Raw genomic sequence first — 12,056 nt, 5'->3', positions numbered from 1 at the left:
AAATTATCCGAAAGCACTTCAGCACAGTGCAAAACCGCAAGTGGCCTTGAAGCAAACCCACAGTTCAAGACTTGCTTTTGTAATGCAGGTCTGAGCCAAGTTCTGTCAATCTAGTGCTAAATACCCCGGTTGATGCTTCCTATTCTTGGAACTCCCATGGCATTTTTTAACTGGAGCAAAGAGAGCATTTCTGAATGTTTTTGGAGGTGTTAGAGGTAGTTGCATCACATTTATGAAAGGGATTATTAATAAACTGTGGACCTGAGGAAAAAAACTGTATTAGACCAAGAAAAGTAATGAAATAACTAGAATGAAATTAGTTAAATACTGTATTTGAAATTCTGAAACAAAAAGTCTGTTCAGATTTACTGTTTCCTCAGATCTACCTGTTTTTTTAACTACAGTGATAAAGGCTAGATTCCATTCTGGTAAATAACGTGGTGATATAAATAGTTAAAACATTACCAGCCCTCTTCCCACTAAACTATTTCACAGAATATTGATGCCATTACTATGTCATCACTGACAATCTCTTAAGGTTTTTGTTTTGGAATTTGGAGATGGAATCAGTTTTAACCTTAATAAGTCTAATGATTTTGCTCCAAACAATGTCACTGAGGGAGATCTGGGGAGAAGGAAGGGTACAGAGTACAGCTTGTCACTTTTCAAGCTCTGGAAGGTGATGCCCAGAAAGTGACCTGTTTCAACCTGAGATTGAGAGAGGAGAGAAGGATCGATTTTCTGAAGGGCTAAGTTTGTATGTAATATTTTTATAAATCACAACCTATTAATTTAAACGAAGAATGTACCAAACTGGCTAGATAAAAGAGGAGAGAAACAAATGGCTTATTACTGTGGAACATAGAATCTAAAGGAACTTAGTTCTCCTATTTAGATGTTAGAACTAGTAAAAAGTTGGTGGTAAAATTTCAGTCTTTCCCCCACTCCCCGCCGAGAATTTTCTTATTAGTTACATCAATTTTGAATTTGCTCTGTAGAAGTCTTTTTTTTTTTTTTTGAGGGGGCAGGCAGAGTCTTGCTCTGTCACCCAGGCTGGAGTGAGTGGCAAGACCTTGGGTCACTGCAGCCTCTGCCTCCCAGGTTCAAGTGATTCTTCAGCCTCAGCCCCCAGAGTAGCTGGGATTACGGGCATCTGCCACTACATCAGGCTAATTTTTGTATTTTTAGTAGAGTCAGGGTATCACTGTGTTGGCCAGGTTGATCTCAAATTCCTGGTCTCAGCCAGGCACAGGCTTATGCGTGTAATCCCAGCACTTTGGTAGGCTGAGGTGGGCAGAACAAGGTCAGGAGTTCAAGATCAGCCTGACCAACATGATGAAATCCCGTCTCTACTAAAAATACAAAATTAGCCGGATGCGGTGGCGCGTGCCTATAATCCCAGCTGCTCAGGAGGGTGAGGCAGGAGAATCACTTGAACCTGGGAGAAGGAGGTTGCAGTCAGCTGATATCCCACCACTGCACTCCGGCCTGGGCAACAGGGCAAGACTCTGTCTCAAAACAAAACAAAAACTCCTGGCCTCAAATGATCTGCCTACCTTGGCCTCCCAAAGTGCTGGGATTACAGCATAAGCCACCGTGTCTGGTCTGTAAAAGCCTTTAAAAATATTTTTATAAGAAGCCCAAAGATACAAAATCGTAGAAGCACATAAGTAGATAACTAGATAACTAGTTAAAGAGTAAGCCTGAGTCACATTTCTGATGCCACTACTGCTGCTCTGTTGAAAGCTGTACATTTCAGATTACTAGTCAAAAAAACTAGTATGTTTTTCGTTTTATAAAATTAAGTAATTGTCCTCTTGCACGAGTTGTTTGGGTTCATATTCTTTTCTTCCTGTTGGTTTTAGCTTCCTTGTATCTGTTCCCTTCTCTAACTGCAACTACTTGCAGCAGGTAGTGACAATATTTTCTCTTCCTTGGATTTTCTGTTTAAAATATAGTCAGGTCTGGTGGTGTGTGCCTGTAATCCCAGTTACTCGGGAGGCTGAGGCAGGAGAATCATATGAACCTGGGAGGTGGAGGTTGCAGTGAGCGGAGATCACACCGTTGCCCTCCAGCCTGGGCAACCATGCAAGACTCTGTCTCAAAAAAAAAAAAAAAAAAAAAGAAGAAGAATATATGAGCCATTGTTCAAGCAGCTCATGTTGATCCTTTATTTTCCAAGATCATACTTGAGAAAATCCTTAGATATGGATATCTTAGTTTCCTAGAGCTGCTATGCAAAAGTACCACAAATTGAATGGCTTAATCAACAGAAACATATTGTCTTACAGTTCTGGAGGCTAAAAGTCTTATAATTGGAGTGTTAGCAGGGCCATACTCCTTTTAAAGGCACTAGGGAAGGACATATTCCTGGCCTCTCTCCTAGTTTCTGATATCGTTTCTTGGTTTGTGGCAGCATAATTCCAATATTTACATGGCATTTACTCTGTGTGTACATTGTTAGGAAAATTGGAGGTCAGGAGGCCATTAGACTGGAGTGGCTCTAGTGCCTTAAGTTCCTGTGTAAGCAAACTGAAGCCAAACATACTATCAACTAACCTCTGACTAGAGATTTTACCAATAAGAAGCTGCCAAGTTTTAACTGGAGACTTTACTATCAGAAACTGCCAAGTAATCTCTAACTAGGGTCTTTCCATTCCAACCAATTTAATGTATTTTCTTTGTCTTATTTTCATATTAGGCTGTAAAAGCTTGCTGCCCACAATGCAGCAGGGAGGTCTCTGAACCTCTTTTAGTTCTGAGTGCTGCCCAGTTTATGAATTGTTCTTTGCTCAAATAAGTTTAATTTTGCCTAAAGTATTTTTCTTTTCTTTTTTTCTCTTTTTTTTAAAACAGTTTCTGTGCTCAAATTTTTGCCTTTCATAAGGACACCAGTCATATCAGATTAGAGGCCCACCCTATCCTGGTATGACCTCATTCTAACTTAAGTAATTTTATTTGCAGTGACCCTTTTTGCAAACCAAGGTCACATTCTGACATACTGGGTTATAATAATTCAACCTATGAATTTTAGGGGGGACACAATTCAGCCCATAACAATGGGTGAAATGAAAGGATTATTAAAAATAGTTTAGGCAAAAAATCCCACTTACCCACGTTTGCTTGATAAATTCAAGTCAGTAGGACAAAACTGGGTTATATGAGACAGTTTCATTTTTGTTTAAGTTTAAACACCATCTAAATCAGAACTTTAAATCCCAAAATCAAATTCTGCTGAGAATGTTTTGTTTTTCTTAGGGTTCTAGAGTTTAGGTGGAAAGACATGGTGTACCTTTATTTCAGTCCTATCCCAGGCCCTTTTATTTCAAGAGCAAAATATAAAGATTTGGCTGTGGCTAGACAGATATTACAAGGTTTTTCTTGTGCTTCAAGATACACTTAAAACTTATGAGACTTTTCTTTCTTTCTTACTCCATGGGAATGTAGCTGCTAGTACTAGCTTTTGTGTTACACATAGGTAAAATTTCTTATGTTCCTTTTTAGCACAACCAATTACCTGGAAGATCAATCATTCATTGAGTTAACATTGAATAAGTATCTGTTGTATACAGAATGTTTTCCTAGGTGGTCAAACAAGACTTTTTGAGGTTGATTCAAGATGTGCTTTTAGCAACAAAGAGTAGAGCTAGGTCAACTTAATAACATTTTTAGCATGTGGTAGACTTAGCTAATTGAGATTTTTCTCACACTGCTTATCATTGTGTTAGTTATCCTTCATTTATTCTATCATCACTTGTTGAACTTTTAGTCAGAAACCTACTAAACATGCATTTGTTGAATTCTAAAATGTTATGTGACTGGATTTTACATATATTATTTGGAAGAATATAATTTACAGTTTCTTTCTTTTTTTTTTTTTGAGACATGGTCTCACTCTTTCTCTCATGCTGGAAAGTGGTGATGTGATCTCAGCTCACTGCAACCTCTGCCTCCTGGGCTTAAGTGATCCTTCAGCCTCAGCCCCACGAGGGATACAGGCACGAGCCACCATGCCCACCTAACTTTGGTATTTTTTGTGGAGAAAGGGTTTCACCATGTTGCCCAGGCTGGTCTCAAATTCCTGAGCTTAAGCAATCCACCCACCTTGGCCTCCCAAAGTGCCAGGATTACAGAACTGAGCTACTGTACCTGGCATTTACAGTTTCCATATGCACTTATTAAGACAAATTTATTTTCCTCTGCAGGTATTTGAAAATGCAGTAGATCCTGGAGCTGTAGCAGACATTTTGGAAAGTAGGTACTCTGAACAAAAAAGACAACCAAAAGACTATTGTGTGTAATTCACAGTTTTAAAATTCTGCTGTTTTCTAAACTGTGATATATTCATGTTTCATAAATATTTACATTCAAGACAGTCTATATACAATTTGAATCGTGTTTTTGATTCTCTCACATACCTTTTTAAAATATAGATGGCTTTGATGGATAGTATGATTCTATTTGGTTGTTTATTTATAAAAATTGTTTTTGTGTATTTCATTTAATTAAAATATTTTTATCATCGCAAAAGGCAGCCCTATGCCCAATAGTAGTTACTCGCTGTTCCCTACCAACCCTCCCAGCCGTAGGCAACCACTAATCTTTCTGTCTCTATAGTTTTGCTTATTCTGGGTATTTCATATGAATGAGATTATACAACTTGTGCACCTTTGTAATTGACTTCTTAGTGGAATGTTTTTAAGTTTCATCCATGTTATAGCATGTGCACACTTAATTTTTTATAGCCGAATAGTATTCTATTGGAGGAATATATCACATTTTGTGTTTCTAGTCATCAATTGATGGACATTTGGGTTATTTCCACTTTTAGGCTATGATAAATAATGATGCTGTGAATATTTGTATGTAAGTTTTTGTGTGAACATATGTTTTAATGCCTCTTGGGTATACCTAGGAGTGAAATTGCTGGGTCATATGGATATAGGAGTGCTGGGGAGGGAAGAGGGTGGTACCTTTAAATGATAAGGAAGAGGGAAGAGAAGTGCTGGGTAGAGGAAGGGTGTGGTCCCTGGCTGGGGCTCCATCCACACGGACCTAGGTCAGGACAGACACTGTGCTCAAATGTTGCATCTCCCAAGAGCATCCTGGCCTGCCACGCTCCCATCTTTTGCCTATAAAAACCCAAGACCCTAGCAAGGCAGAGACAGAAGTGACTGGACATCCAGAGGAGTGCCTCAGCCTTGTAGAACAACACAGAGTTTGGCTGGGGCAGTTGGAGGAGAGCCAGGGCTGCCAAGTGGCCCAACTCCAGGGGAAAACCATCTCCCTTCTGGCTTCCCCATCTGCTGAAAGCTACTTCCACTCAATAAAATCTTGCACTCATTCTCCAACCCCATGTGTAATCCGATTCTTCCGGTATGCCAAGGCAAGAAACCCGGGGATACAGAAAACCCTCTGTCCTTGTGACAAGGTAGGGGTCTAATTGAACTGACTAATACAAGCCAGCTATAGATGGCAAACTGAAAGAGCACCCTGTAACACACGCCCACTAGGGCTTCAGGAGCCATAAACATTCACCCCTAGACACTGCTGTGGGGTCGGAGCTCCACAGCCTTCCCCTCTGTATGTTCCTCTAGAGATCTGAGCAGTGGAACACTGAAGAAGCAAGCCATGACCTTATCGCATGTCCTGTGAGGGGGAAAAGGGACCTTTTCCCATTTCAATATGGTAACTGTATGTTTAACCTTTTAAGGAAGTTTCACATTATTTACCAAAGCAGCTGAATCATTTTACATCCCATCAACAATGTATGAGGATTCTATTTTCCCATATTCTGGCCAACACTTGTTATTATCTGTCAGTTTGATTGGTAGTCATCTTTGTGAGTGTGAAATGGTATCTCATTATTGTTTTGATTTGCTAATGATGTTTTTTCCTGAGATAATTGGCCATTTGTATATTTTTTTGGGGGGGAATGTCTATACAGATCCTTTGTCTACTTTTTAATGGGGTCATTTGTCTTTATTTATTTTTTTGTTTATTTTGAGACAGGGTCTCACTCTGTCACCTAGCCTGGAGTGTGCAGTGGCATGATGATAGCTTATTGGAACCTCGACTTCCTGGGCTCAAGCAGTCCTCGCACCTCAGCTTCTGAAATAGCTGGGACTGTAGGTACACATCACCATGCCCAGCTAATTTTTGTTTTTATTTTTGTTTGTAGAAACAGGATGTCACTATGTTACCCAGCTGGTCTTGAACTCCTTGTCTTAAGTGATCCTCCCTTCTGGGCTTCCCAAAATGTTGGGGTTACAGATATGAGCCACCATTCCTGGCCTGTAAATATTCTTTATATATTCTACATACAAGACCTTTGTCAGATATATGATCTGCAAATATTTTCTCCCATTCTAGAATTGTCTTTCACTTTCTCGTGGTATTTTTTGAAATGCAAAAGTTTTAAATTTTGATGAATTTCAATTTATCTGATTTTTCTTTGTTGCTTGTGCTTTCGGTGTCATGTCTAAGAAACCATTGCCTAACTTAAGGTCGTGAAGACTTACATCTATGTTTTCTTCTAACAGTTTTGTAGTTTTGGCCCTTACATTTAGCACTATGGTTTATACTGTGTTGAGTTTTGTAGACAGTGTGAGGTTGGGGACCAACTTCATTCTTTTGCATATGGATATCCATTTGTGTTAGCACCATTTGATAAAACACCTTTCTTTCCCTCATTGAATTGTCTTGGCACCCTTGTTGAAAATCAGCTTACAGTAATGTGAGGATTTACTTTTAGGCTCTCAGTTTTATTCCACTGATTCATATGTCAATCATTATGCCAACACACAATCCTGATTACCATAGCTTTGTAATAGATTTCTTTTTTGTCTTTTTTGAGACAAAGTCTCGCTCTGTTGCCCAGGCTGGAGTGCAGTGGCATGATCTTGGCTCACTGCAACTTCTGCCTCCTGAATTGAAATGATTCTTCTCCCTCAGCTTCCCAAGTAGCTGAGACTACAGACGTGTGCCACCATGCCCAGCTAATTTTTGTATTTTTAGTAGAGATGGGGTTTCACTGTATTGGCCAGGCTGGTCTTAAACTCCTGACCTCATGATCCGCCTACCTTGCCTCCCAGAGTGCTGGGATTACAGGTGAGAGCCACTGTGCCTGGCCTAGCTTTAGATTAAATTTCAAAACAAGGAAGGGTAAATCTTCCAGCTTAGTTTTTCTTTTTCAGAACTGCTATTTTGGGTCATTTAAGTTTCCGTAAGAATTTTTGAAATAGTTTGTCAATGTCTGCAAAGAAGCCAGCTGGGATACTGATAGGGATTCCATTGATTATATATCAATTTGGGGATTATTTCCACCTTAGCAATATTAAGTTTTCCAGTCATGAATGTGGGATGTATTTCCATTTATTTAGGTTATTTTAAATTCATTTCAATAATGTTTTGTAATTTTCAGTTTACAAGTGTTGCATTTTTTGGTTAAATTTATTCCTTTGTACTCTGAAGCTGTCGTAAATAGAATTTTTAAAAATTTTGTTCTCAGATTTGTTCAAGTTTATAGAAATGCAATTGATTTTTATATACTAATATTTTATCCTGAAAACTCACTGGACTCATTTATTAGTTTTAGTAGTTTTTTTCTTGATTCCTTAGAATTGTCTATATATAAAATCGTGTTGTCTGCAAATAGAAACAGCTTTACTTCTTCTTTTACAGTTTGTATGCATTTTATTTCATTTTCATGTCTAATTTCCCTGGCTAGAATCTCCAGTACAGTATTGAATAGAAGCAATGAAAGTGAACATCCTTATCTATTTCTTGATAGTAGGAAAAAAGCATTCAGTTTTTCACCATTAGTTGTAATATTAAATTATGGTTTTTTATAAGTGCTCTATATCAGATTGAGGAAGCTCCTCTTTATTCCTAGTTTATTGAGTTTTTATCATGAAGGAATGTTGAATTTTATCACATGCCTTTTCTACATCTATTGAGATGATCTATGGTTTTTTTTTTTTTTTTTTTTTTTTTTGAGATGGAGTCTTGCTCTTGTTGCCCAGGCTGGACTGCAGTGGTGCCATCTTGGCTCACTGCAACTTCCACCTCCCTGGTTTAAGCGTTCTCCTGCCTCAGCTTCCCGAGTAGCTTGAATTACAGGCACCTGCCATTCATGCCCACCTAATTTTTGTATATTTAGTAGAGATGGGGTTTCACCATATTGGCCAGGCTAGTCTTGAACTCCTGACCTCAAGTGATCCTCCCACTTCAACCTTCCAAAGTGCTGGGATTACAGGCATGAGTCCCTGAGCCTGGCCAATCATGTGATTTTATCCTTTATTTTATTGATAAGTGATTTTTAGATATTAAACCAACCTTATGGTATATAATCCTTTCTATATGTTGCTGGATTTGCTTTGCTAATATTATGTTGATGATTTTGGGGCTTACAATCATAAGAGATATTGGTCTGTAGTTTTGTTTTCTTATGATGGCTTCATCTGATTTTGGTAATGTTAACCTCGTGGAATCCGTTTCAGTGTGTTCTGACCTCTTCTATTTTTTGGAAGAGTTTATGAATAATTGATACTAATTATTAAGGTAGTATTTACTAGTGAAGCCACCTGGACCTGGGTTTGTCTTTGGGTTGTTTTTTGATTTCTAATTTCTTTCTACATATTATAGGTCTCTTCAGATTTTTTGATTTTTCTTGAGTCAGTTTTATTAGTTTGTATCTTTCTAAGAGTTTTTCCATTTCATTTATCTAATTTATTGGCATAAAGTTGTTCATAGTATTCCCTTAATGCTAGTTTTTTTGGAGACCCTGTCCATACAACAACAACAACAACAACAACAAAAATTAGTGGGGTGTGGTAGCATGTGCCTGTGGTGTTCACTCCTCAGGAGGCTGAGGTGGGAGGATCACTTGAGTTAGGGAGGTTAAGGCTGCAGTGAGCTATGATCATATCACTGCACCCCAGCCTGGGTGACAGAGCAGGATTCTGTCTCAAAAAAAAAAAAATTATTTCTAGGCCGGCATGGTAGCTCACACCTGTAATCCCAGGACTTTGGAAGGCCAAGGTGTGGGGATCATTTGATGTCAGGAGTTTCAGACCAGCATGGCCAATATGGTGAAACCCCGTCTCTACCAAAAATACAGACATCCCCCCCCAAAAATTAGCCAGGTTTGGTGGTGATTGCCTGTAATCCTAGCTACTTGGGAGGGTGAGGTGGAAAAATTGCTTGAGCCCCAGCAGCAGAGGTGGCAGTAAGCTGAGATCGTGCCGGTGCATTCTAGCCTGCACAACAGAGCAAGACTGTCTCAAAAACAAACAAACAAACAAAAAAATTATTTCCGTAAAATCAGTGGTAGTGTCTGTCCTTTCATTTATGATTTTAGTAATTTGAGTCTTTTCTGCTTTTTCTTGGTGAGTCTAGCTACAGGTTTGTCAGTTTTATTGATCATTTTAAAGAACCAACTTTTAGATTTATTGATTTTCTGTGTTGGTCTTCTGTTTTCTATTTCATTACTTTTTGCTTAATCTTTATTATTATCTTTCCTCTGTTTGCTTTAGGTTTAGTTTGCCCTTTTGTTTTCCCAGTGTCTTTAGGTGAAAGGTTTGTGGATGGTGTGACTTTTAATCACATTTTTAAGCTTCATGAAATTTGCAGCTGAGATGTTACTCAGTTGAAAGAATTGGACCAAGGTCACAGATAATAGCAGAATCTAGGGAAAGGACCAGAATCTAGGGAAAGGACTAGAGAACTTACTCATGTAATCAAGTACCAAGTAAGCTGAGGCCATCCTGGGTAGAAGTCAGAATGGTAGCAGGCTGTGCCTCAGGCTGACATACCTGGTAGATTAAAGAGTTTGAAATTAGGTAAAGAGTAAGTCAGTGCCTACAGAGGTAGTATGGGTTAGGGTAGTCACTGAGCAAGTACGTGTTTCAGGAAGCCATCAAGGCAACTGGGTATAAAAAAATGATGCCTTTGGCATTGGCCTTTTAAAAAGTGGATTCAATACCAAGTTGATTTACTGCATTTATGTTTCTATCTGAATGTTAAAAAGCAGGAAAGTGAAACATCTCTCTGAGATGGGTCACATCTGTAAGAACACTGATTCTCTCAAGCCTCTTTGACTTCAGAAGAAAAATTCAGCATTTTAAATGATCCTATAAGAATAGGGATATTTTAATTTCATTTCCCAATATTAATCCTGAGAGGTGGACTGAAGCATAAAAGAACATAAGAACAGTTCTCTAGGTCACTCATAAGTGATTTCCTCTGTCCTTGATATTTAAAGCAAGTATGAATTATGTTATGCCATTCCAGAAGGCAATTAAAAGGTGTAGTTATTTTATCAAGCATCCTAATTAACTCGCTCTGTGGAAGAATATAATTTTTCAATGAAGTATCATGTGGATAAGAGGACAGGCCCTGAGAGCAGACTACTTGGTTTCAAATACAGCCCTGTCACTGTTAGCCAGTGTGACTTTGCCTATATTACTATAGTTTCCTCTTTGAGATTTAGTTTCTTCATTCATAAAAATGAGGCTAGCTCTTATTTTGGACTCATAGAGTAATGTCGAGAATTAATTGACTATATAGAATTTAGAGCCTGACCATAATAAAAAAATAAAAAAATAGTAGATGTTGGCATGGATACAGTGAACAGATAACTGTTCTACACCACTTATGGGAATGTAAACTAGTACAACCACTATGGAAAACAGTGTAGAGATTCCCTAAAGAACTAAAAGTAGAACTACTATTTTATCTAGCAATCCCACTAATGGGTATCTGTCTACCCAGAGGAAAAGAAGTCATTTCAGTAAAAAAATACTTACACTTGCTTGTTTATAGCAGCACGATTTGCAATTGTGAAAACATGGAACCAACTCAAAGCCCATCAATCGAGTAGATAAAAAACTGTGATATATATATATATATATATATATATATATATATATATATCATACATATGTATACATATATATCATACATATATATGTATATATCCCATCATATATATGATATGATGGAATACTACTCAACCATTGAAAGGAGTGAATTAATGACCTGAATGAAATTGAAGACTATTATTCTAAGTGAAGTAACTCAGGAATGGAAAACCGAACATCGTATATTCTCACTCATAAGTGGAAGCTAAACTATGAGGATGCAAAGGCAGAAGAATGACACAATGGACTTTGGGGACTTAGGGGGAAAGGGTGGGAAGGGAGTGAGGGATAAAACACTACAAATAGGTGGCAGTGTCTACTGTTCCAGTGATTGATTGGTGCACCAAAATCTCACAAATCACCACTAAAGAACTTAAGTAATCAAACAACACCTGTTCCCCAATAACCTGTGGAAATAAACACATTAAAAAAAAAAGAATTTAGAGCCTGAAACAAATGAGGTGCTTAAATTACCATTGGGGTGATGTCTGGTAAATATATATTCCCTCCTCTCATTTTGAAAGCCTAAAGTTTCAGGCTGTCTTGGCTTTTAAGGTTCTTGGCATTTAAAGTTTTGTCCTATAAATTCAAAATTTTTTCATAAATCTACAAAGTTAGAATTTTACTTTTCTTGTCTATTTAAAATGTTTTCACGGCTGGATACAGTGGCTTACGCCTGTAATCCCAACACTTTGGGAGGCTAAGATGGGCAGATCACCTGAGGTCAGGAGTTTGAGACCAGCTTGGCCAACATGGTGAAACCCCATCTCTATTAAAAATACAAAAAATTAGCTGGGCCTGGGGGCAGGCACCTGTAGTTCCAGCTACTTGGGGGGCTGAGGCAGAAGAATTGCTTGAAGCCAGAAAGTGGAGGTTGCAGGGACCCAGAATTGCACACTGCACTCCACCCTAGGTGACAAAGTGAGACCTTGGCTCAAAAAACAAAACAAAACAAAAAAAACGAAAATGTTTTCACTTGTTATGTTATTTTGTGAGAATTATCTTTGTTGATGTTTAAATTTTATAATTGCACTAACCTAATATATCATTTGTTTTAAGTTGTCTTAAAGATCTGAATTTTATTCTTGTCCTTATTTTAGTTTTATTCTTGTCATTGTACATAGGCTCACTGTT

At 38.1% G+C, this 12,056-nt stretch overlaps 1 protein-coding gene across 8 annotated transcripts in view; it reads left to right on the top strand.

The window, feature by feature from the left end:
- SPATA6L (spermatogenesis associated 6 like) overlaps nucleotides 1-12,056 on the top strand; it is a 71,113-nt gene that overhangs the window by 14,849 nt on the left and 44,208 nt on the right. For all 8 annotated transcript variants that reach the window (XM_078368427.1, XM_078368426.1, XM_054255879.2 and 5 more), the window contains one exon: nucleotides 4,206-4,254. In XM_078368427.1, coding sequence (XP_078224553.1) covers nucleotides 4,206-4,254 — 49 coding nt within the window. The remainder of the gene's footprint in view (nucleotides 1-4,205; nucleotides 4,255-12,056) is intronic.

This window comes from Callithrix jacchus, chromosome 1, assembly GCF_049354715.1.
Source record: "Callithrix jacchus isolate 240 chromosome 1, calJac240_pri, whole genome shotgun sequence".
NCBI classification, from domain to species: Eukaryota; Metazoa; Chordata; class Mammalia; order Primates; family Cebidae; genus Callithrix; species Callithrix jacchus.
Note: the sequence above shows the minus strand (reverse complement) of the source record. Positions and strands in the feature narration are given on the sequence as shown.